The sequence below is a fragment of the Megalobrama amblycephala genome, linkage group LG11 (genome assembly GCF_018812025.1).
Source record: "Megalobrama amblycephala isolate DHTTF-2021 linkage group LG11, ASM1881202v1, whole genome shotgun sequence".
NCBI lineage: Eukaryota > Metazoa > Chordata > Actinopteri > Cypriniformes > Xenocyprididae > Megalobrama > Megalobrama amblycephala.
The window spans coordinates 27,324,442-27,349,824 of record NC_063054.1 but is presented as its reverse complement, the minus strand read 5'-3'; the positions used below and the strand labels follow the sequence as shown (position 1 = coordinate 27,349,824).

Genomic DNA, 25,383 nt, shown 5'->3' with positions numbered 1-25,383 from the left:
GTGTTAGCCCGTTGGTCGGCATTTGTTTTCAAGTGACTGAACATGTTCAATCTGTGCTTGCTGGGTCATGGAATGTCTGGGCAGTATGGTATGATTTTCTAACAAACTGATGTAATCTGATGATTGTTTGTGTCTCAGTGAAATGTGAACTAGCATTTAGAATAGTTTACAATTCAAAATTGTCAATTTCAAAACTGACAGCCATGATGTCATTATAACATTTAAATGCTGAATTGCAATTAGTCTTCTTTCTTGTATTTATTTGCATTCTAAATTATCTTATTGTGAACAAATCACAACTGGGGGGCAGTTGCGGCCTTATGGTTAGAGTCGGACTTGTCGGACCAGTACTGGCAGGAAACGTAGGTGGGGGGAGTGAATGAACAGCGCTCTCTTCCACTCTCGTTACCCACAACTGAGGTGCCCTTGAACAAGCTATTTAACCCCAAATTGCTCCCCGGGCACCGCAGCAAAAAATAACTGCCCAGTGTCCACTGCTCTGGGTGTGTGTTCATGGTGTGTGTGCACTTGGATGGGTGAAATGCAGAGCACAAATTCTGAGTACGGTACACCATACTTGGCTATATGTCAAGTCACTTTCATCCATGTGTTTAAGAAAAAAAAACAATGACTCATAACTCAGAATAACCCCACCCCTCTACAAGCTCGCATTCATTTTCCAGTGCAACGACCACATCTCAACAACAACCGACATTCCCACCCTACCTTTTTTTTTCTAAATCTATAACATTTGGATGCAGGTCATAGGGAAGCATGTGCTGAACTTTTCTTTTGTTTTCATAGACTGAGGCAGAAGGTTGGGGTGATCTGTCTCTACTTCTGTTTCACTGCAACTAACCATGTAGCTGCCTTTACACTAAATAGCATCATGTTGATTTTCATGCTGCATGCACAACCAAAAGAAAAAAATACAGCAAGCACTAGTATTTCTTAATTGGGATGGTGGCATTAATATGGTACATTAATGTCATGTTGGAATTACTGTAATCGCAGTTGTGTTTACTACTCTTAATTATGAGGACGTGAATGCTTTTTACAAGTCAATCTCCCGACATAGGTGGTAAATGCACCATTAAAGTGAGTCCTTTAGATTTCAATATTTGATATCAATATATCCACCAGACACAGACACAACAGAAATACTAGAAGCTATCAAATCTACAAAACAATCAATTTTAATAAGCAATTAAATGGTCTTTTGGAGTGACCATTTTCCATATAAACAAGGTGACATCAACAAATGTAGTGGTATAGAACAAACAAGGCAATAATGTGTTAAAAGCAGCCAAAGGTAGAGGTGGTGTTGTGGTTGAATCATGGCTGCTCTTCAGTAGTGGTGTTGATTTGAGATATCAGTGTCTGTAAGGCCTGAAGTCTAGCCCTGACCCACTCTGGAGGGGACGGGCTGTGTCCAGGCCCCTCTATAGCTTGCAGGGCTTTCAAGGCACTTTCTGCGGTCTGGAGGTATCGCTCATACTCCTCTTCTGCTTTGGTCTCCTGCCTTGCCTTTTTCGGACATGGCTGGCACAGAAGAAGAATTATAGAATTAGTCAAATTTGTTCCATGGATATGGAAAAAAATAGGCATCCTTTCGCTCACTCACCTCCTCAGTAAGTGGTGTGTGTACAGGTGAGCTGTTCTCACGCTCCATTTGCTCATGGTGTTTTTCTATTATACTTCTCCACTCCTTCAGACGTTCTAGTCTCACTTCCCCAGACTCCTGCTGTGAGACGGTCTATAGAAAGTAATAAAATAATCTACATATGGAACACTGCAATAAGACAAAATTATTCATTTAAAATTGAAAGTCTATGGATATCACACTTCTTACCTTACTGAGGAAGTTTAACACTTTGGTTTTGACCTCCTCTGATGTCAATGTTTGAGAAATCACTTCCTCATGGTTGGTTATCTTAAAGTTAAAAAGGGACGTGAGCTAAATTGCAAGTCACCTTAATACCAATATATACATATAAATAAATAAATGGATGAGTTTTTAAATTTTTTACCAGATAAATAAATAAATAAATATTAATAATAAATTAAAAAAAAAAAAAAAAAGTTCTGGAGAGAACTGATTGGCTTGTTCTTGTTCAAGGAAATGCACCCTTATGTTAGTTTTTATGTTGTGTTTCAAAAATGTATCATTATACATTCACTTCTGATTTTCTCAAATACAAATTTAACAATTGAGGACACTGCCTGTTTTTATTAAAAAAACACACACAAAAAAAAACCTGCTTAATAAAAATGGTTATATAATGGGAAAATTCTGACCTCTGCAAAGAGGCCAAAGGCCTCCAGGACATGATGGAGTATCAGCCAGGATGTGTGAGTCAGGAGACCATTGAACAGAGCACTGATTCTAGGCAAAACTTGGCACTGCAGTCACACACATACATATTTATATGCACACAAAGAGAAATGACTAAATGAAAGAGACTCATTTGTGGTCTTTAAAACATCTTATTCATATTCCACTTATACCTGAATATTTGGAGGAAAAAATATTTTTCCCATGGAAGCAAGGAACTCCAAAGCAGCTAAAAGCAGGTCATCAGAGCATTTCTGGATAGTCAAACCACTCAAACAGGAAACAGCCTGGAGAAAGATTAATGTATCATATTAATCGACAATCAAAGAAAGAACTATGAAGTTCCTAAAAATAGGTGAAAGAAGTTGAAAATGACCCACTGAATGTAATGATAAAATATCACCTGAACAATGACATGTGGCTCTACATTTTTGATCAGAACAGCTGATATTGACAGGAGTAGCTTCACAGTGCACTGGAGAGGAGGATGAACCTGCACCTGATAAATTAAAAGAAAAACTATAAAAAAGTAAAGTAAAGAAAATAAAAAGTAAAGAAAAACTATAAAGAAAAAATATTAACCCAGTAATAACTGAATGAGATCCCTGTAAGTGAAACTGCTTAACATATAATAAACTTCAATTTAGTTTGTGTATACACCACCGCTCACAAATATGGGGTCAAGTAAGATAATGTTTTTGAAGTCTCTTGCACTCATCAAGGCTGCATACAGTAAAATACAGTAAAAGCAGTAATGTAAAACATTATTACACTTTAAAATAACAGTTTTCTATTTTAAAGTGTTTAAATATTTTATAATGTAATTTATTCCTGTGATGGCAAAGTTGAATTTTCTGCATAATAACTCCAGTCTTCAGGATCACATGATCCTTCAGAAATCATTCCAATATGCTGATTTGGTGCAAAACAGTTGTGCTGTCATTTTTATGAAAACTGGGTTTAGGGATGTGCCCAAAGCCAAATAACTTATTCAGAAAGGCATGGATACTGGCTTCAAAATTAATGACGAATTCTACCAATTAATGGAAAAATATTCAGCAGATCCATTCACTCTTCATGTTTGCTGGATAACAGGTGAGACAGGAGATAGCATAGCACAATATTATAAATGGACATCTAAAATCACTATCAGTAATGTGTGGGTGAAGTGAACGAGTGTAAACTTCATGAATGAAATGAGCAGAGCGCAATTGCAAATCAAATAGTTTTGTTGCTGTCTCTGTGCGTCTCTAAGAAATCAGGGCTTTGATGAGTGATATCAACTAAAATACTACATCATACACATTTTCTGCTATGTGATATGTCTATTTAAAATGTTTTAAACCTTTTATTTTTAAACCTCTTAAACCTCACTCTCTCCCTGAGATGGCAAGCATTTATATATTCTTTATCATTATTTATCAGCATAGTAAAAGTTTTTTTTTTTTTTTTTCAACCAATGAAAATTTCCATGTTCTCTAAGCTAACTATTAAAGTTTATACTTCCATCGAGTCAATATTAACCCCCTCTATTACCATCTGGTAATAGAGAAGACTGCGGTCTATAAAGACAAGAACCTAACGCCACAAAACCAGTTTTTTTCCAGTTGCTACTGGCCTTATTAAAGGTGCTAAAGAGGATGTTTTGTTTTATACATTTTTGCAATAATACTTGAAACTGTCTTTACTAACTGATAAAAGACTATTTATTAGGTGCACTGAAAGGAATAATATTAATATACATCATCTGTGCACGAGGTAGGGCCTTAAAAACATCAGCCAATCGTTTACGCGATCATCGCGTAAACGATTGGCCCTCTGGCTTGTCAATCACTGCCGTGACGTTCCTTGTGAGAGACGTGTGCGGATTGGCCCTCTGGCTTGTCAATCACTGCCATGACGTTCCTTGTGAGAGACGAGCACGGCTGTGTGCTCCAGTAACTTTCCACACTCCACAGGCGCTGCATGCAATGTTTTTATCAGGAGACAGGAGTAACAACTGCAGATTATGAGTTACCTGCGGTGAGTCCGACATAATGAATCCACTAACACGACACAGAGAATGCTGGTGGTAAAAACTCGTGTTCCAATACTCGTGCACGAGTTTTGGGAGGCGTTCCCTTGAAATGAGCTGTGAAGGAGGGGGGTTGTTCTTACGCATGCGCTCATTTCAAAAACTCACTAACAGTCTTTGGTTTCTCAGTCGACGAAAAGATCCTCTTTTGCACCTTTAATACTGCTTCATATGCATTACACTAAACACACATTAATCAGACCTTATGCTGCGCTTACACCAACTATTTAAATTGTGTATTCTTATCAAAGGTATATTTATTTATTATTTATATTATTATCATCTCAAATTTATAGATGGTTTTATTCTTCTCTTTATTTCTTATTTCTTTTTAAAGCACCGGTATACCAAACAAATTCCTTGTACATGGTGTACTTGGCAATAAAAGTGGATTCTGATTCAGCTATTTTATGTAGAATCTTCTTATTTGAGGTTGTTGATGACTGTCCTGACATTGTACAACTCTTAATTGTAAAACTCTGGGAATTTATTTTTCCTTTAATTAAACATTTATTATAATTGTTTTAATTAGAAGATATTTCAATAAATGTTATAATTATTTAAAAAAAAAAAAAACAACAACTATTTTATGAGTTATACAAAGCATATTTGTTAAATGAAAGGAAGGAAAACGTGCTTCTCATGTAATTTCACGAACATCCAGTTAAAGCCCCACCCACTTCCGGATTTATCCGAATACGAATAATTCTGAGATACATATACAGATACATTATTACAGATACATATATTGGCTCCACTGCACACCCTTAACTAGGATACATTTTTTAGGAATCTTTGAGGAATAAAAAGTTCAAAAGAACAGCATTTATTTGAAATAGAAATCTTTTGTAACTGTAAATGTCTTTACTGTCACTTTTGAACCATTTAATGCATCCTTGATGAATAAGAGTGTCAATTTCTATTAGGGAATTACAAAAAAACAAACTTTTAAACAGTTGTGAAATCTGTTCACCTGGTTGTTACTCATGCGACTCCACAGCCGAGAGATGATCTTCACAGAAGACAGCACACATTCAGCCTGCAGGCTGCTCCCTCCTATCACCAGCAGCACACAGCCCAGTATCCGGTTCTGGATCACAAAGAGAAACAAGAGTTCAAAGTGGTAATCAAATATAAATGCAGGCTTTTGTTTTGTGCCCATAATCAAAACATTAATCTAAAACTACCCTTATCAGAATTTGCTCAGGGTAAAACACATTCACAGCCTTGGAACTTAAATCTGGATCTAAGTCTCCATTTCCTCTGCACTCAGATGATTAGCACAGATGGATAAATATAGGTGTCTGAACTGTCGGTGCTGAGTTAATATGCCAGAATTTTTGATTGTTGTAAAATCAAGGCCTTATGCAATTCAAGATGATGGCAAACATCCTGTTAAGTATCAAAAGTTCAAGCGGTTGGTGGCAGCACTGTCACTTCAGTTCCCTCACCAGTCTTGGTATATCTCCCAGTCTGTGGCCACTATTCTGCCATTCCTGCAGCACAACAGAAGCCCTGGCGAGCACCTCTTCCTCCACCTGCATACGTGCCTCCACACACAGACACCTCAGCAGAGTGTGACGCCACACACACAGGTTCTCCTCCTGAGAGGGAGGGAAGCGCTCCACAAACTCCACCTGTCACAAAAACACCTCATCATATTTATAAATATACCATTGTGCTAAGACACAACTGTGGGAACATACATAAACTACATTAGGAAGCCAAAAAACTAACAAACTCATCAATGTTCTGAGGAAGTTTTCTGCAAAGTTGTTCACACGCTATATTGGGATAAGAGAAAAAGAAATTAACCTGGTGCTTTGGAGTCATGAGAAAAAGCAGACGTCTAAGCAGCAGGGCCAAGTGAAACAGCTGATAACCCTCACCAGGACATGACCTTATCTAGACAGTACAATAACAACAACAATAAAGGTCACAGAAGCCAATAATTGAAAGAAATAAAATCATCTAAACACGCTCCAAAAGTTAAACTACAATGGGTCCAAAGAGTATTTAGTCACCTTTAAAACTGTCAATAGATTTAGAAATAGAAAATGCAATAAATTATGAAATACCAAAGATTACGTAGAAAATAGGACAAGTAAAGTCTTGAAGCTAAACACCGATGTATGTTTTAGAAGACAAAGGTAATTGAAATTTCAAAATTTTGAGGTCTGTAAGATTTTTTTTATTCTTTAGGAAAGAAATTAAAACTTTCAACAAGGATGCATTAAACTGATCAAAAGTGACCGTAGATACATTTATAATGTATTTCCATTTCAAATAAATGCAGTTCTTTTGAACTTTCTTTTCATCAAAGAAAAAATGTGTTACTGTTTCCACAAAAATACTCAACAGCACAACAGTTTTCAACATTGATAATAAGAATTTTTTCTTGAGCACCAAATCAGCATATTAGAATTATTTCCGAAGGATCATGTGACACTGAAAACTGAAGTAATGATGCTGAAAATTCAGCTTTGCCAAAGGAATAAATTAAATTTTTAAATATATTAAAACAGAAGACTGCTATTTAGATGCAATAATATTTCAAAATATTACTGTTTTTACTGTATTTTTGATCAAATAAATGCAGCTATGATGAGCATAAGAGACTTAATTAAAATGTGTATGTGTGTATTTATATAAAACAATTAAGAGCATTTACAATAATAACAAGCACACAAGACAAACATCACAAGAATGTTGTGATGGACAGGTGTGTTTCTCCGCATGTTCATTTGACACCAATTGTCAGCTCAGGCTGGGTGTAAGAGAGAAAAAGGGTTCCCTGTGGTCCCTCATCCCAGAAAAGTTTCCAGAAAACCGCAAGAACACAGAAAAGGTCACATGAGCCTCCACTCACCAGGTGAGCAATAAGGAGAACATGATGAAAACACAACTCGGCCGAGCCATACCTGAAGAGAGAGAAAGAGAGAAGACAACTCTGATATTGTACAATATGTGTACTTCTTGTATTCTTCAGTGCAGTATATTCAGTGCAGTATATTGTATTCTTCAGTGCAGTGTTTTCTTTCCTCCTTGGAGACAACGTAAACAAGTCTTAGTCAAGGATGGTTGTCAATATGACTGAATGACTCAACCACAATAACAAAACTTTGTACTTCTGAGAATTTTGTACTTCTGAATAAATTAAACGAGAAATGTCCCCTGATTGTTCATGCTGAGCATCCCTGGAAACTTGTAGTCATAGAAGTCTGATAGTCTATGCTCCTGGGTGTGTGTATCTGTACTTACCGTGCCAGGAAGCACCAAACATCTGTGGCCAAGACAGCCGTCTGTGTGTCTGGCTGTAATACAGCTGATAATAGTGACCGCTCCTTAAAGAAGGAAACAGAGAGGACTGCAAGATATTACATGTTTCCTTTTTCTGAAGAAATGTATTAATAAGTACTTGTCACTAAGCAAGTAGAAAATGATTTCAGCGTTTAATATCCAATACTACTTTAAGCATAAATGGGAGAATTTAAAAGCTAATATTAAAAGTAATGATTAAACTTTTGTTTTATTGTTTTCTCTGAGTGAACCATGTTATCATATAATGATCATAAAAATAGCATGACAAAATAATTATGTAGGGTGACTATACATCCTCTTTTTCCCAGGCATGTCCTGGCCAGGATTTCTAAATAGCCTAAAATGGCTTGAGCCCCTGCCCATTTAATCGTGAAAGTGCCCTTTTCGGTCGTATCGAGGTGCCCCTGGAACGCTATTTCAGAACGCCATTTCTATGCAGAGGACTGTACACACCACTGTTCCTGTTGACAGTCCTCATGCACTAAAATGATGTCGTATTTTAAATGCTTTTACCATTCTGTGTAGATCCCGCCTTCTCGCAAGCCACGATGGGTTGCTTATGTACAATGTCTGCACGTTATTGGTCAAATTACTTTTCAGTCATTACCTTCAGCAAGTATGAAAACAAAGCCAAAACTGGGACATTTTAGGCAATTTAAAAATCCTGGCCAGGGAAAAAGTGGACGTATGGTCACCCTAAATTATGCCAGACACGTCAAGCTGCGACTTGTCTTTTCAAGTTTTGAAGTAAATTTTATACATATCACATCATCCAGAGAGACACATCAAGCTTTGCTAGAACATATTTAAACAGAATTTAATAAATGTTCGAAAGAGATCACTGACCAGTGGAGGGAAGTGTTGCGCGGGCAGCACAGCCACACAAGCACATATATGCACACACACATGCTGGTGCAGACTGACTGTACCCTGAGCTTGTCCTCTCAGCATTACCCCTGGTAACCACACCGGAACCGCACGCTCCAACATACACTGCCGGAAACTCTGCAACACGGCCTCAAACACAGACCATCTGAGGAAAGAAAGCATTTTTGCTGCTATTATGTACTTTAAGAATGATTTTCTTTTTTTATTCCGCAAGGATTCATTATATTGATGATGAAAAGTGACAGTTAAGACTACTAAACAATTTAAAGTCATAATTACATCTTATTTCTCACACAATATACATTTTATTACATTTCAAATTTAAGAATACTGATTTATTTACTAAAATACTAATCTTAAAAATAAAACTGAAAATGTTCACCAAGCCAATTCTGGGAAGGCTGTAGGGCTGCAACGATTAATCGCGATTAATCGTTTGCAAAATGAAAGTCTGTGTTTACGTAATATATATGTGTGTGTTCTGTGTATAATAATTATGTATATATAAATACACACACATTCATGTATATATTTAAGAAACATTTTATATTTATATATAAAATATTTGTTTATATGTAATATAAAATATATATATATTTATAATACATGCATATATTTCTAAACTTTATACCTGTATGTGTGTATTTATATATACATAATTATTATACACAGAACACACACATATATATTACGTAAACACAGACTTTTATTTTGCAAACGATTAATCACGATTAATCGTTGCAGCCCTAGAAGGCTGTACACTTAATAATGCTATAAACTCAACTGCATCAGTGTTGACTAGTTTAATTGCCAAGTTAAAGGATTAGTTATCCTTCAAATTAAAATTTCCTGATAATTTACTCAGCCCCATGTCATCCAAAATGTTCATTTCTTTCCTTCTCCAGTCGAAAAGAAATTAAGGTTTTTGATGAAAACATTCCAGGATTTTTCTCCATGTAGTGGACTTCAATGGCCTCCAAACAGTTGAAAGTCAAAATTACAGTTAATTGCAGCTTCAAAGCATTCTACGCTGATGAGAAATAAGGGTCCTATCTAGAGAAACCATCGCTCATTTTCTAAAAAAGTAAATAAATAAAAATTTTGTACATTTTAACCATAAATGCTCATCTTGAACTAGCTCTCTTCTTTATTAGAATTCTGGCAGTGTAGACACAGGTCAAAGTTTGAACTGAATTGTCATATACAATATGCTAGTGCAAGTATATAACAATTAGTTAAAACTTTGACCTGTGGAGGGCAGTAATACACTAGATAAGATACACTAGATAATACTAGATAAGACCCTTATTTCTCATCTGGGATCGCGTAGAACGCTTTGAAGCTGCACTGAAACTGTAATTTTGACCTTCAACCGTTTGGAGGCCACTGAAGTCCACTATAAGGAGAATAATCCTGGAATGTTTTCTTTTCAACTGAAGAAAGAAAGACATGAACATCTTGGATGACATGGGGGTGAGGAAATTTTAATTTGAAAGTGAACTAATCCTTTAATCTTGCCAAATTATACAGTTGTAAAGTACCTAGGAGTTTCCTCTGAAAACTGGCTGCCATCACTCCATAGCCGCAGTGCTTCCTCTGGCTGAGAGGAGAGTTTACCCAGTACATTCACCAATAGCAGACACTGTGGTAGACAAAGCTCTGTACTGCTCTCTAAAACACACAAACAAAAAACAGTGGTCTGGCTTAAAATTTGTATTGCTTATGAAAACATTCAGAAATGTGTACTATAAAGCCCTGCACATGACATGCAAATAAAAATGAGATTGTTTAGATGTTGTACTAAATTGTATTTAATTTGTTCCCTCATTGTAATTTATTTAAATCTTGGCCATGATTTAAGTAAATAAAGGGAATGAATTAGTACATCATGGCATCATGGGTTAGTTCACCCAAAAATGAAATTTCTGTCATTAATTACTCACATTGTTCCAAACCTGTAAGACCTTCATTCATCTTCGGAACACATAGATATTTTTGAAGAAATCCGAGAGGTTTCTAATATCCCTATACACTACAATGTTATAACAAATTTCAAGGCCCGGAAAGGTAGTAAAGACATTGTTAAAATAGTTTAATTTGTTTTTGCACACAAAAAGTATTCTCGTTGCTTCATAACATTAAGGTTGAACCGCAGTCACATGGACTATTTTAACGATGTCTTTACTACCTTTCTGAGCCTTGAAATTTGTTATGACATTGCTGTCTATAGGGAGATCAGAAACCTCTCGGATTTGTCAAAAATATTTTAATTTGTGTTACGAAGATGAACGAAGGTCTCACGGGTTTGGAACGACATGAGGGTGAGTAATCAATGACAGAATTTTCATTTTTTGTGAACTAACCCTTTAAACAAGGGAACAAATTAAGTTGTGGGAGCAAATTATTTTTTATTTGTGCAGGGCTACGTAGTGTACAGCATGAAATATGTACTAAAAGCTTTTTGCTTACCCATGTGCCTGTAATTAGTCTGAAATTATTATATTACAAATAAACAAAATTTTCTGTTTGACTTTTCTAATGATTTACATTAGTATATTCTACTATAGTGGTTGCAAAATCATGCAAAAATCTAAAACATCACAGACATAAATTGCAACTTCACAGTGGCAGTTGAGGATGTATTGTCCTGTAATACTGCAAGGCCAAATGTACTTGTTCAATTTAAATGACCTGGGAAGGCACAGGATGTAAACTCAGCAATGTGCCATGGACAGTCGGTCTCTCTGCATTTCTTATTTAACCATGTCCTTGACATGAAAAATATTTATCACCTAATCTTTTCACCCTCCACCCTGACCAATTACTCCTATTACAAACAGCACAACAACCTTAATGACCAAGTTGAGTGATATATGAGCTTGCAATGTACAAACATTTTGGAGGAAATGCTAAAAGAATGTTCCAGGGTTCAAGAGGACATTGGAAGTATTCAATGTAGTTTGCAATAAGAAGCTCACTGTGGTCTGGATCCAGGACAGACTCAGCAAAGGGTTGGAAGGACATCAGCTGTGTCAGCATGACATCCATGGGAACCAGAACCGCCACTCTCAACTCCTCACTAAGGGCAGGAGGCACAGACAGGGCACACACAGATGGGGGGAACTTGCTAAGGAGGGGAAAAACCACAAGGTTAATTAGACATAATGGACAAAACAAGTAGGGGAAAAATATGAAACTCTGAAATGATTTTAAAATTTAAATCCTCATGTTAAAGGTGCAATATGTAATATTTTTGCAGTAAAATATCCAAAAAACACTGGGCTAGTGTTATATATTTTGTTCACTTGAGAACTTACAATATCCCAAATGTTTCCAACTATTTGTAAATAGTGAAAATTGCAATTTTAACCAAGGCTCCGGGACGTGTGAGGGGTCGCCTGTCAACTGCGCCATACCTGCGTTACCCTCAGTTTCTGGTTTTATTTTGTAAAAACCATGGAAACACCAAAGACGCTTTAATATTTACGTTTTAATAAACAAGGGAACAACTGTTTTGATATATTTATAGACAGAAAACTAATTGTTGTTATATAGCTCAACACGTTTAGTCTTATTGTTTAAATCAAATTTTCTTGATTTTTTGCAAGTACCATGTTTTTACCATGCCTCAGAGAAAAACACTATTTTGTCAAGTAGCTAACATAGCATAATCAGATGCAGCTTTATTTTTAGTAACAGTAAATACAGAATTTTCTCCATCATACATTTAAAAAAAACACACACAGAGTAACGTTATGACGTCATTTTCAAACACACTCAAATGTATCTAAAATGATAAACAGAACTGCGTTACCTCATACTCATGACCGGAAAAGCAGAAGCGGAGCCAGTGACTGTGACATAATAAAAGTTCCGCTGCTCGCGAGGCGTGTGTGTGCAATCGCTCCAGCGGCCTCGTTCAGCTCCCGCAACACTCAGTCATGCTCTGCTTCATACTACAGTAACATTAATAATCGCATCCATGAACATGATTTCTTCCCGTGTCCTATCCCTATTCTTTTGCACCGTCCGGTTGAGGTGGAGACTACATGTCCCAAGATTCCGCTCTTAAACTTGGCGTCATCAAGCTACGCCTTTGTTTTGAATAGGCCTCTAGCGACCTCTAGGGGACAGAATTATTACATACTGCACCTTTAATGTTGACCTTATTTTTGATTACCTGTGGATTTGGAGATACAACTGATGAAATCGACAGCATGACTTGGCAAGGAATGTTTTAAATTCCTATCACAAGAAAAAAAACATTATAACATAATAATCATGGTTTTGATTAATACATTTAGTTTTCCTTAAATTACCTTTGTGTAGTGGACTAATGTGTTGGCAAAAAACCTACACATCTTTGTTGCTTTTTGGAAAAGCTTGTATTCTGGACAGTGAACAACTTCCTACAAGGGACAAAAGGAGGAAGACAGATATGAGTTGACCTTTTATATAAAAAACATTTGCTTTCCATTACCATTTAACAAAAAAAAGTCCCTGCGCACATTTTTAGGTCACCATTACCTCAGCAACCAATGAATAATCGCATCTCTGTAAAAAATGACATGGACCCTGTTCTGTTGAATTTTAAGTAGTGGTCAACCGATGCTTTTTTTTTTTTCATAGCCGATGACAATGCTGATATTTTAGAGAGCAGGGTGGCCAATAGCTGATATAAGGCCAAAATATATATATATATAAATAATCTCACACTAATTTAAAAATGGCAGAAACACATGCATAACAATTGCCGAAATGAAATTATTTATTTTACTTAAAGCTGCTGTCCGCAGTTTTTCCTCTTTGTCGCCATCTCTGTTTGAAACATGCGATTGCAGTCATATGCGGAACAGTTATCTGTACGTGCGTTGTGCCTCGGCACAGCTAGTCAGCGCGGATGAATCTACGTCTTGAAAGTATGACCAATATAAGAATTTTCATTGGAAAATATCATCTGAACAAGTAAGTAACATGTCTGCCACTTTTGTTTTGACCAACTGAGGAAAAAAGCATCAGGCCTACAATAAATCACACTGCCAATAGTGATTAAATCTAATGATCGCTTAGTTCGGATCACGTCAAACCGTGCAAATTATTATTAATGTTATATTGTTCTCAAATTGTTATTGTTAACAACATCAGCAATGCGTGACTGTGTATTTAGTGTGTATTAGCGTTACCTGTAGATTTCAATTTCTGTAGCCACTCCACAGTCCAAAGTCTTTTGCTTTTTGTCTACGGCTGAATCTCCAGTTGTCACTGCTGATTGTCATTTGGATCTTTCTGAATTACAATCCGCCGTCAAAATGATAAGTTTAATTATTTCAGCTGCTGAGAAAAGGCTATAAATGTGCCGCTACCGGCAGCATCCTCGCGTGATGTAACTGACTCGACGGAACTCCTTTCTTTGTTTACGGACGTGACGTAATGACGCACAGAGGAACTGCTGCATGCTTGAATTTCCCGCGGAAATCCGCCATGTCGTTCTTATTATAAAACATTATTACAAGCTTACTGTTGTGAATCGAGACAAGATAATTAGATAGTTTTGAACACTGGCTGTTTATGTACTTGTTCAAAAGTTGATTTTGGATAATTTTTTGAACCAAAAAAAGTTGCGGACTGCAGCTTTAATATTTACCACATTACAAATATATAATTCTGTAAATTCTGTAAAATAATGTGTAAAGATGTCCATCTAAAGAAATTGTATAAAAAAAATAAAAAAATAAAAATAAAAAAAAGGTCTCCTCTTTGCGTCGGAGACGAAAGCTGGGCTCAAGCACCTCCTCCACACACAGAGACACTGACAGGTTTTCACAAGTACCCTTGTAAGACCCCTAGCCCCCATAAAACACTTTCTCATTGGATCTATGCAAATCCCATAGGTGACCTATTTTGAGGTCAAAAAGGTGAGTTCTCACTGAAAGGTGAGGAGTTTGCATCTATGCCTGACGACTATAGTTTTTGCATTCCACTGCACTGTTTTTTATGGATTTTGCTAGTAATATACAAACAGTTTTATCTAATAATGTATTGGACAGAACTGTTAAACAGAGACTGTAAACTAATGAAGATGCAGAACAGGAGCGCTGTGTGCTCGGGCACCGGCATTCTCAGTGCCAATAATTAAAAAATTCCAAATATCAGCCAATATATTGTCCTATATAATTTTAACTGATGAGTCTACTTCACCTGTAGGCCTGCCTGTTGGATCTGTTGAGCCAGCTCAAGACAGTTCTGGACAGATGTACACAGGTCTTCACACAATGAGAAGGCTATGTCAGTGTGGTGAAGCCGATCTTCTACTAGAGACTGGTACTTCACACTCTGCCTGAAATCAAATAAAAACTGTTAGCATATAAATCTATCATTTATTCAGTATCATTTATTTCAAATTTAAAATGAAAACAATCCTTGTTTATATTGGCGTTTCCACTGCGTTTCAGAAACTATCTCCATCCACACTACATGATTGAAAATGCATGTCACATGACCGTTCATGCACATGGGCATCCGCGTACAAGCGTAAACAGTTGCCTCTTGCGCATGTAGGCAGCTGCAGTATTATAAAATGCAGAGTGTGACTGCATGGCATAACTGCATGGCTTCTAAAAAGGACCACAAAGTCAGCAAAGCATGCAGTTCTGTCTCCACATTATTGTTTACACGGCTGTCGAGGCTGATATGTTGCAGAGCCGTTGAAAGAGAAGGCTTTGGCCTGCATTTCCCAAAATCATTGTAAGATGACCGTATAGCCATCCAATGGTCTCTACAATCAATCAGCTCTGGTCTGTTATTGTCGTGTTCTGAATATTTTAAGTTAAAGGGTTAAAATGTTAATAAAAACACAACAAATAAGAATGTACACTGTTAAACTGACCATATTTTTTTAGTTTATTATTTATATTTACAGCAGAAGTACCAGAGGTACATTTCAGATTAGATAGGAGAGCCTTCGAATATTATCTTGGAAAGAGTAAAAAGTTAAATCAAAAAGGTTGAGAACCAATGCATTAGACTACAGTAAATCAAGCAAAAGTGAGACTTTCCTTATTACTTCAGCTCATAAAATACTGCCTTACGCAATGGACATAAATGTGTTTCTATTAAAACGCATACCATGAGCAGTTGTTTTTGATTAAAATTAGATTGTATAATTATTTTAAGATTTGAAGCAAAAAAAGCATGGTCTGACTATAGATTTGTGAAATGATGCTACATAAGACACACCTGCACAAAACAAAAACAGTAGACAGACTAAATGAAAATGCAAATTCACTCTCAGACAGTAGGTGGCGCATATCAAACTGCAGCAATATAGTGTTTCCTCAGTTACCACTGTACACAAAGCAGTGTTGCTTATAACAGGCATATACAGAGGTATACAGAGGTACTCTTTGCTTCTGTTTTCTGCTTGTTCTGTCTCTGGCCTGTGTTAAAGGTGCTCTATGTAAGTTTTTGACTGTACTTAAGCATAAAAATGCCATAATATGGTTGCAGATATTTATTAAACATGCTGAGTTCACATACTCGTTTCTCTGAAAACCATTGCTAAAGCCAGTTATTTTACTTTGAAATTTGCGTTCCGTGTCGGAATGTCTGTTTTTGTTTTGGTCTGTGCAAGACCGCACGTCACCAATTTACCCAATAGTATTTCGCCACCCGGGGTTGCCAGTTGGTGGAAAACACAGCGAATTGCAACCATGGAAGCCAGTGAACAAAATAGGTCAGAGATCGCAGATTCTACCCGACCTAAAAAGCCTCAGCATCTATCTAAAAATGTCTATGAACGGCAACATATTAAAATGCGATATCAACTAATCATAAAGTCTCCTCGCCTTCCATTATCAATTCAGCTCGCTCCTTTTGCGTATCTTCAAACTGGCAACCCGCAAGAGCCACGTAGAGTCTGAGGAGGAGGGGGCGGGGCAAACAATATTTTGAATTTGGACTGCAGTACCCATTCCAACCACTAGCTGTCATTCTTACATAAGAACACCTTTAACGTCCTGTTTACAGACCTCGTAATTTCCACACACAGGGCCATCGCTAGCGAGGCGAAAGGTGGTGAAAATAAAATTTTGGGAAATGACTGCAATAATAGAGATTGGCCAAAATAACACAAAAAACCTATTCCGATTTATGGCCGGTCGACCAGTGCATCTCTATTCACATTATACTCACTTAATGATAAATTTCCATGTGTTGGCATGTAGTGCAATGTCCAATCTGGATATGATTGAGCATATGTCCAGCAAACTGTGAATCACTGCAAGCCAAAAAAAAATAAAAAATAAAAACTATTGAAAAGCACATCCATCTCTTCTCTATAGACTGCATGAAACAAACTGAACCTTTCCTTCACATTGAAATACACAAACCTGTGACAATATCCGATACTTCCTCCTCAGATGCAGTGTCCTCCAAGTTAATTTTGTCCAACAGTTCCATGAGACCCTTCTGCAAAGAATAGGCCTCTTTAAAGAGGCCCTGAAGCAGATCGCCCACCAATGACAGCCTTCCGCTGTACATGACCTCACTGTCCTATAAACACATCAACATCATACTGAAATTAACAGCAAATACAATTCTCCACACAACCAATATAGCAGTTCACAAACACACTACAACAGTCAATAGCCTTTTTGGTGTATTTACAGGCCATGCCTAATGGTGCCAAAATATGTCCAGACAGTGTATAATAAAAAAAAAAAAAAAATGTACCTTGCAGTGCTGGAAGGTGTCCTTTAGGACTCTGAGGATGCAAGAGGGTAGAGAGCGAATGGTGTCAAAGGAGACAGACTCTTCAAAGGAACTGACATGACGCACACAGCCAGAGAGAGACTCCAGGGTCTGGACCATCATCTGGCCAAAAACACATCAGCAGAAAGCTCTATGTCCAGCAAATGAAGAAATCTGTACTGCTGTACAGTTTGAAATATTATTAAACAAAGAATATTCAAACCTTCAGTATATTTCTCAAAAATACATGCAGCTGTGTGTTCTGACTAGAAAGCCCTCCAATTTGCTTGCCGATTTCTTCCAAAAGACCCGCAAACACTTTTACCACCTGTGGATTGTTCATGACAACACATAAAAACATGCTTTGTGTTGAATATTTCAAGCTATAGAACAGGAACAGGCACAAATACTTGAGTACTTGAAAGCAACAATGACGACTGATCGTTTAAAAAAAAAAACAATCTGATTGGTTATGGCACCATTTTGGGCAGTACCTTGAGGTCCAGTTGGTTAGCATAAAGACAGCATGCTACCTAGACCAGAGAACTAAAGTAAAAATATGGCTTCGAAAGTGCACAGTGAATCACTTTGATTAATCTCATATAGGATGTATTTGGTTGAGTCAATTGATCTGCCACCAAAGTGCTTCAGTTTAACATGTTTTTTTCAGCATCAGCTCACACAGCTGAAACAGCAATGTCCTGACATTATTGACTACGATTGGGTTGTTTGAATCGATTGCATTAAAAAAAAAAACGTTGATGCATTATTAATTATAATTAGCAGTATGCCTATTATTTTCTCATACTGTTTTCATCAACAGTATGGTTTAATTAAAATCATTTCATTATAGTCATGATACCCAGAGTACTCAAGTACTTTTTAATGAGCTATCAAATATTTGAAAGGAAAAAAAAATTACAAAAACTATAGAACAGGCATTTTGTGGAAATGTAAAGATCAAACCTTGGGTAAGACAGTGGAGAAACATCCCGTCTCTAATTCAGATAAAGAAAGATGAGGGAGGAACCTGCTTGTGATTATTTGCAAAATATCTGTGAGGACAAAAATAGGTTATACAAATAAAATATGTATTGTAAAAAAGCAATTGAAAGCCACCACAAAATACAATACACATGAACATTATAAAGATAAGCCAATTAAATGTCTCAAAACCAAACATTAATAAAGGTTTACTTATATCATATAAAATAAAACTTATGTTTGGAGGCACCTGAGATGTGCCATGTCAGAAAGAGAAGTAATGATAACAGCTCAGACTTACTAGTGTGCTCTTCCCAGCTGTCAGTGTCATGATGCATGGCGTGCATGTGTCAAGGCCAATCTAAATCATTTTATTACACCTATGAGTCCCAAACAATCAAATACACATGTGTAACTCCTGCCTACGTTCAAATATTGCTTTAAACTACTAATGAAATGAATCTGAAGAGGTACTTAGGAAAGGATATAACTAGTTTAGGTAGGACAGTTTTGAGTTCTTGTTGACAGGTCTCCTGGTTCCACTGAGAGACTTCATCCAACAGAGTCACTTGAGACATTGTGGTCACTGTTTTCCAAACACACCTACGTTGAAAAAAAAGTTGCAACTTAAATCGATTTTTATATATTTACGTAACAAATATATCGATGGTCAAACATGTTTTCGTGGTAAAAGGTAACCGTTATTTTATTCGTTCAATTTGCATGTAAACAACCACAACGAGCTCCATACACCGTTTTTCCAACTAATAACTACTTAAAACTTACCAACTCACTCAGATGGAAACAATAGCGCTTAATAACAATTCATGTGATAATTACGGATAATAATGAGATCCTGAACACATATTTAGGTCTTCTGTTTTGACCGGTTTTGACCTCTTCTCATTTCCTGCTGCTGCTGGGTGATTTCATTCGCCAGCTCTGGATGGGGTTTTCATAGAAAAACGAAACCTGTTGGAAGACTGTTTTAAGCGCTATGTGTGTCATAAATAACGATGTGCAAATCAAATTCGCTCATTAGGTTTTTGTTCGTGTAACTAATGTACTTTATTAATGGTGCGGTAGCTACGAATTCCCCTATAAACTTGATATGGTACCGCTCCAAACTTCGCGCCGTTTTAGGTGGTTTTTAATTCACCACATTCACACCGCACTCTACGGTGATTGGTTAGAATGTGATATATTTCATTTATGGCCCAATCACAAACGTAATGTTGTTTCATCGATTTTTTCTAATGTATCAATGCATACTTTCCATTTTAAGCCCACATTTAGAAGTGTCAGTTAAAATCTATGGACTTTGTTAGTGTTGCCAAAATTGGTCAAGCTAGTAAACCTATAAAAACTAATAGAAATGAGTCTAGGGCCATCATTTAAACTCAGGGGAAGATTTTAAAAAAAAAAAAAAAAAAAAAAAAAATTTAGGGCATCCTCACACCCAGAAGGCAACCGAGAAACAAGTCAGTGGATCAGTGGATTCTGAACCAACAGTAAAGAGACCAGTCATGTATAAATCAAAATCTTTATTTACAAAAATTAAACACTTTTTGCTTGATGCTGGTTGTCCCAGACCTGAAGGGGACCAACTTGGGCTTTTCCCTCCCACTGGACACCTGCAGTGACAAGAAACCAGTCAACATAAGACAGAATATGACATCTGCAGACTCCTTTTGGGCTTGGTCACATGCAAAATATACCTAAAACGTCGGATAACACACCATCCGTCCTCAATCCACAGCTTTCGTCACAACAGCCACACACCTGATCACTTCCATCAGAAGAGACCCATCTAAAAAAAAAAAAAAGTCAAGATGCATGTTATACAGCAGAACAAAATAATTGAAGAAAACTCACCCATTTGTTCCAAATGAACAAGCCTTATGATCCTCGTCAATCTGGGATGAAGCAGCACTTGCTCTTAGAAGACAGGTGATGTAAATCTGCAGAGGTGTCATTTTCTTTTTTTAAGTGCAAGAAATCATACTCAAAGTACTCAACTTGAACAGCAACAAATAATCCTGTAATACATACAGCACCACTGCTTTCCTGCTGGAATCTGAAGGCCTCCAACTTGAATTGTATTTTGTCATCTTGCACCCGGGGTAGAAAGTTGGAGCTGGATCCTGTATACTTTGCATCAGTAAAGCAACTGAAACAACAAGAAGGTTTCATGAGGATCTCAATTCCCCCACTTATATCAGAGTTCAACATAGACTTCTTACCCATGATTTTCAATAAAAGAATACGTAGGAGCAGAGTTCACATCAGGGCCTGTAGTGGCCACACAGTGATCCACAAATATACGAAGGGGAACATGGTTGTACTGCTTCACAGATGCCTGAATATGCAAGATGTCACCCAGGAAGAAAACATTCAAAGGCCTCTCCAACATCCAGTCATCTTAAAAGGAAGATGAAACAATCATTCTAAAGAAACACTACTAGTGAAAATATAGAGCAAGCAGCAAGGCAATACAAACCAGTCATAAGCTTCAATGAGAAGACAAGAATGTCCTCTGCAACCTTGGTGGATGTGTATGGGATCCAACTTGGCTGCAAGTCACTACTGCTCACATTCTGTCTCCTGTAGTGAAATACTCATTCATCACATCCAAAAGATATGAATCAAAAAAGTGACACTATAAGTGCAAAAAGAAACACTTGACCTGGGGTAGTGGCATTCAACGCTAACTGTAACTCCACTGGACCTTACAATTGGAGTGCTCTGTAATGCTGCTGGTTTATAATCAAGAGTAAAGATGTACACAAGCTCATCCTCAGTCGCCTATGAAAAGGAAAGAATTTAGAATCAGACAAATACACCAGGGCTTTGGCCTTACAAGCAGATAAACAACCCAGTTAAGAAGCCATAAGACATACAGTACCACAAGCTCGCCACCACACTCCTGAAGCGGTGAATGAAAAACGAGGACTCCGGCAGCTGCATCTATGTCCACAACACCACATCCCCCTAGAGACAGAAGAGAGGGCTCAAGGAGCTGGCCAGTACCAAAGAAGTCTTGCTTCACTTCCACGTGCACCGCATCTTCCCAACACTGGACTGCTATGCTGTTGGCAGCATACGGTTTAGGCTGCTGCAACTCAAAATTAAAGTTTGGCTGTGCTGGCTCTTCTGGGGCTACTGGAAACTTCCAGGTCAGCTTGCTGACTGGGGCCTGGAATTCTTGTTTAGACTGAATACTTGAAAGTGCTACATTTGGAGTCAGTGGGGCCAGTTGGGGCCTCTGAGATTGAACTCCATGAGGGGCTTGGATTGGCTTCAACTGTTCACTAAGTTGAGAATCAACACTTTGAGGTTTTTGCGTCAGCACCCGTGGTTGAAACACCCTAGCTCTTGGTCTGGCACCATACACATGATCAAATGCAACCAGCACTAAAAGCCCAAGTACACATTGCCTAATTCCCATTATTGCAACCACCACAATGCCACACAGTCACCCTGCAGTAATGTTTTAGCCCTTGTTTATAGTGCCATGAAAACTGTCCCCACCCCCACACCGCCAAACAAGCTTAATTGTTCAGTGGACCATCCTAATCACAGAATCAACGCTTCAGTTGCATTGAAGTTCACTCATCAAGCCCATAAAACAAAAACTCAATTAATAAAATGAGAAACAACAGTACTTCTCATTTGTAACTATTTGAAATACAGTATATTGACCTTGAAGTTAATGATAGTTATCTTGGTGATAGAGATATTATCATTTCTTATATCATTATATGTCTGAGCTCTTATCTCCACCACAAGTTACTTAAACCACAAGTTACTCTTCAGCTTCTTTATAATTATATCTTTATTATTTGTAATTATGACTGATTTACTAGTGTACGTTTAGATGTATATAAAAATTCCCGTGGTTCCTGTAAGTGAGGGCAGGAACAGTGAGTTGATTACACATACACACATCAAAGAAATTACCAGAATACACTGTTATTGTCTGGAGAATGTATTTTGTCTGCCAATATTGTGTTCAACTAACACCCATCTACTTCAAAGTTTCAAAGACACTTTCAATTTTTTATTTTAACATCCTTGACTGTAAGTGTGAATACATGTGCCAGCCACATGTTATGGGAAACAAAAGCCTATTAAGAGAAGGTTATGTTGGTGATAACATCTACAGGAACTTCCAAATACAGCACCATTATGTTTGAATAGACTCCAAACCTGTCACAGGAAGATGGGAATTTCACTAGGCAAATAAAACGCAATAAATCACAGCACTTTACCTTGTTCAGCCTTACTACATATTTTTTTCAAATACAAAACAATACTTACCTTGAATTAAAATGAATTACTACTAAAGCTTGGGCACTGACAGTGTACTAAAAATGATTTCAAAATTATATCAAACTTTTTTTTCTTTTTGAGAAGGCCATTGCTCAAACAAATCACTTGACATTGGCACCTATTAAGATAACTTTACAAGAGCTAATAATACACTATCCAGTCTGGTCATTTGAGTAGCTTTTTTTTCATACCCTCAGTGCATGCAAAAACTGTCAGAAAAAAGTACGGTGCTTGTCACTGGAGCAGTACTCTAAGGTACAGAAGTGAAAAGGTACATCTTTGTACCTTACTTACCCCTAAATGGTGCATATTATTAGTACCTTAAAGGTACATATTAGTACTTTAAAAGTGTATATTAGTTCCTTAAAGGTACATATTAGTACTTTAAAAGTACATATTAGTACCTTTGTACCTTAGGGTATTGCCCCAGTGACAAACACCGTACCTTTTTTTCTGACAGTGGTGCCTGTCTATAAATGACTAAGCTGTCTAAGCTCTCTTATTTAACCTTTTAATGCTAATAGACAATGAGGGTCATATTCGTTTATTCAGAGTCTCACGATACAGGAAACTGGTAAAGGTTTTAAGTTCAGAAACAGGATGGAAAATCACTTATGCACAATACATGACATTGTAAAATTATATTAATTGAAAGTGTTCAATGCATATATAGCCATATAAATGTAATGCTTTGCAAAATAATAGGTCTTCATAATTTAATTGTGTTTGGTTTGGTGAAATTTTTTCTCACCAAATATGAATCCATACAAATATGTATGCTTGTATCTCAATTGCAAATTTCTCAATGTAGTCCAGTAAAAAGTTAACTATAGACACACCATCAGTGAATCATACAGATGCTCTTTTATCTGTTCCTGATCTCTAATCCGACACATTCCGTGGTAGAGACAGGAGACAGGATATGTTTTTCGCTGTGCAAAAACACAAGCAGAGTTCCTGTGTAGGTAAGACCTTGCTATCAAGGGTAATGATCTAAGTCCAACTCTGACACTGACAGAACAGTGAACAATTATTCAATCTGTATCCAAAATAAAGGGTTATAAAAATTGTACATTTTCACTAAATGCTTATGACCATGAATTCAATGTGCTCAATTTAGTCTTTTATTCCATAGTGATTTCATAGTCTTTGAAGACAGATTTTAGCTTTTCCACTGTAACAGCATGGTCAGCTTTCCCATATCCCTAGAAAAAGAAAAGATATGTGAGACAATCTCTTTAAAAGCAAGCTTAAAAGCAACATCTGGTTATTACAAATATAAGGCCCCCCAAATATTCATGCCCAAAAGAAGAGTACACTTACTTTGATGCACTGCGGTTTGTTCACTTTACATACTCTATCTGGTCCATTTTAAGCATATGGAAGTGTTTCCTTATATTTATGAGGTGATGTGACCTGATCTCTTATGAAATGCATTTGACATAAATAGAAAATATCTGAATAGCAGATCTACTTCTACCTTGTGTGTATCTATGAAACTGTAGTTGCTGCATGTGTCTAACCCCTGTTGTAACCTTATTTTGTTATAATATAAAGTTGTTGTTATAAAGTTAAGGGCATTACCGTAGATTCTCCAAACACCCTGAGTTTCTTTTCTGTGTTGTTGTGCTCAATTTTGCCGCCTCCAAGACAATTACACTCCAGTCCCAAGGCCTCCATAGCAGGATTTACTTTTTCAAATATGTGATCTGAATAAAATAAGTAATGAGAAGAATAAAGAGTTAAAATCATTCCAGCATTACTATCCATGATAATGTTTATTTTGAGATCTCCTGAAACTGATACAAGTCTGTGAGTCTGTCCACAGTTTTTGTATTCAACTAAACATTAATATGGCTATTACTGTAACTTCTTCAGAAAATTAGCATATTAATATTGATATATATATATATATATATATATATATATATATATATATATATATATATATATATATATATATATATATATATTATAGTATCATAATATTAGTTATATTACTATAACTAGCATCACAATCAAGCCACAAAAAAATCAAAGCAATGTTAACTGTCAATCATTTATACCAACGTTTTTATGTTGACAGATATTTTTCCTCAATGCCCATAAACAGAGTGAATGTTACCACCTGATTTATAAATATTACAGAGCTGTCTGAGAAGGATAAAGTCAACTCGCTGGCTTGCAGACAGACATTCAGGCTACTGCACTTGATAGCGTGCACACTTACTGTGGTACTCCGCGGTTTTAGTTCCCCTCACTATCACTTTATGTTCAGTTCCACCTTTAACCTTTATGTTCACTAATATGTATTTAAACTTTCCCTCTGGATCAATGTCGACATCGGGCACTTTGCTCAGAGCGTCTGCCATCTTCGCTGTGGCAGCTGCAGACAGCACGCGAACCTTATACAGTCACGCATGCGATATGACAAACTACAAACCGGAAGTAGGTAACAAAAATAACACTAGGAAAGAAATGTTAAAATAAGAACGGAAAATATGTAAATAAATAAATAAATAAACATGGTAATGTATGAAGTAAACTATTTAAAGTAGCCTATATGTCTTTGTAGAAAACAGATTATAAGGAGCAGAAATTACTGAAAGGAGTAAATTAATACAATATAATAATATGGCAGATCTGGTTACATGACGTTTATGTCAAACATGGAAAAAATACTTTAGTTCGTCGTCAGTGT

General features: G+C 36.7%; 3 protein-coding genes across 5 annotated transcripts; all 3 read right to left on the bottom strand.

Moving 5' to 3' along the window:
- Positions 1–1,178: 1,178 nt before the first annotated feature.
- On the bottom strand, positions 1,179–19,487 carry lg11h1orf112 (linkage group 11 C1orf112 homolog). 3 transcript variants are annotated; one of them, XM_048207068.1, is made up of 26 exons: positions 19,191–19,487; positions 18,839–18,953; positions 18,652–18,691; positions 18,333–18,421; positions 17,861–17,899; positions 17,590–17,694; positions 17,349–17,489; positions 17,006–17,168; positions 16,809–16,893; positions 14,817–14,955; positions 12,938–13,027; positions 12,799–12,863; positions 11,597–11,745; positions 10,160–10,289; positions 8,577–8,763; positions 7,671–7,753; positions 7,279–7,330; positions 6,225–6,314; positions 5,861–6,046; positions 5,383–5,499; positions 2,739–2,834; positions 2,509–2,622; positions 2,299–2,403; positions 1,853–1,933; positions 1,625–1,756; positions 1,179–1,542 (listed from the first exon to the last, which is right to left on the bottom strand). In XM_048207068.1, the coding sequence occupies exons 1-26, from the start codon at positions 19,214–19,216 to the stop codon at positions 1,336–1,338; spliced, it is 2,826 nt and encodes a 941-aa protein (XP_048063025.1). In that variant the 5' UTR covers positions 19,217–19,487; the 3' UTR covers positions 1,179–1,335. The 3 variants fall into 3 exon arrangements, with proteins under 3 accessions (XP_048063025.1, XP_048063028.1, XP_048063027.1); XM_048207071.1 differs by having other exon boundaries at positions 19,137–19,485; XM_048207070.1 differs by lacking the exon at positions 17,861–17,899 and having other exon boundaries at positions 19,191–19,485.
- A 392-nt stretch (positions 19,488–19,879) lies between these two features.
- On the bottom strand, positions 19,880–22,116 carry LOC125278192 (zona pellucida sperm-binding protein 3-like). Its single transcript, XM_048207076.1, has 8 exons — positions 21,256–22,116; positions 21,037–21,155; positions 20,851–20,954; positions 20,594–20,771; positions 20,403–20,520; positions 20,226–20,311; positions 20,069–20,160; positions 19,880–19,984 (listed from the first exon to the last, which is right to left on the bottom strand). The coding sequence occupies exons 1-8, from the start codon at positions 21,796–21,798 to the stop codon at positions 19,908–19,910; spliced, it is 1,317 nt and encodes a 438-aa protein (XP_048063033.1). The 5' UTR covers positions 21,799–22,116; the 3' UTR covers positions 19,880–19,907.
- A 1,094-nt stretch (positions 22,117–23,210) lies between these two features.
- On the bottom strand, positions 23,211–25,117 carry si:dkey-51e6.1 (uncharacterized protein LOC558617 homolog). The gene is made up of 3 exons (XM_048207078.1): positions 24,913–25,117; positions 24,267–24,391; positions 23,211–23,887 (listed from the first exon to the last, which is right to left on the bottom strand). The coding sequence occupies exons 1-3, from the start codon at positions 25,052–25,054 to the stop codon at positions 23,807–23,809; spliced, it is 348 nt and encodes a 115-aa protein (XP_048063035.1). The 5' UTR covers positions 25,055–25,117; the 3' UTR covers positions 23,211–23,806.
- Positions 25,118–25,383: the final 266 nt, after the last annotated feature.

Excerpts from the sequence above, each read along its gene's own strand:
- lg11h1orf112 (XM_048207068.1), bottom strand. The coding sequence starts at position 19,216 with ATGTGTTCAGGATCTCATTATTATCC. Across the intron at positions 18,422-18,651 it reads CAGCTGGGAAGAGCACACTA|ATATTTTGCAAATAATCACA; the intron begins GTAAGTCTGAGC and ends TTGTCCTCACAG. Across the intron at positions 2,835-5,382 it reads GTCGCATGAGTAACAACCAG|GTGCAGGTTCATCCTCCTCT; the intron begins GTGAACAGATTT and ends TTAATTTATCAG.
- LOC125278192 (XM_048207076.1), bottom strand. The coding sequence starts at position 21,798 with ATGGGAATTAGGCAATGTGTACTTGGGCTTTTAGTGCTGGTTGCATTT. Across the intron at positions 20,955-21,036 it reads GTTGAATGCCACTACCCCAG|GAGACAGAATGTGAGCAGTA; the intron begins GTCAAGTGTTTC and ends ATTTCACTACAG. Across the intron at positions 20,161-20,225 it reads TGTTCATTTGGAACAAATGG|ATGGGTCTCTTCTGATGGAA; the intron begins GTGAGTTTTCTT and ends TTTTTTTTTTAG.
- si:dkey-51e6.1 (XM_048207078.1), bottom strand. The coding sequence starts at position 25,054 with ATGGCAGACGCTCTGAGCAAAGTGCCCGATGTCGACATTGATCCAGAG. Across the intron at positions 24,392-24,912 it reads TAAAACCGCGGAGTACCACA|ATCACATATTTGAAAAAGTA; the intron begins GTAAGTGTGCAC and ends TATTTTATTCAG. Across the intron at positions 23,888-24,266 it reads GGGTGTTTGGAGAATCTACG|GGATATGGGAAAGCTGACCA; the intron begins GTAATGCCCTTA and ends TTCTTTTTCTAG.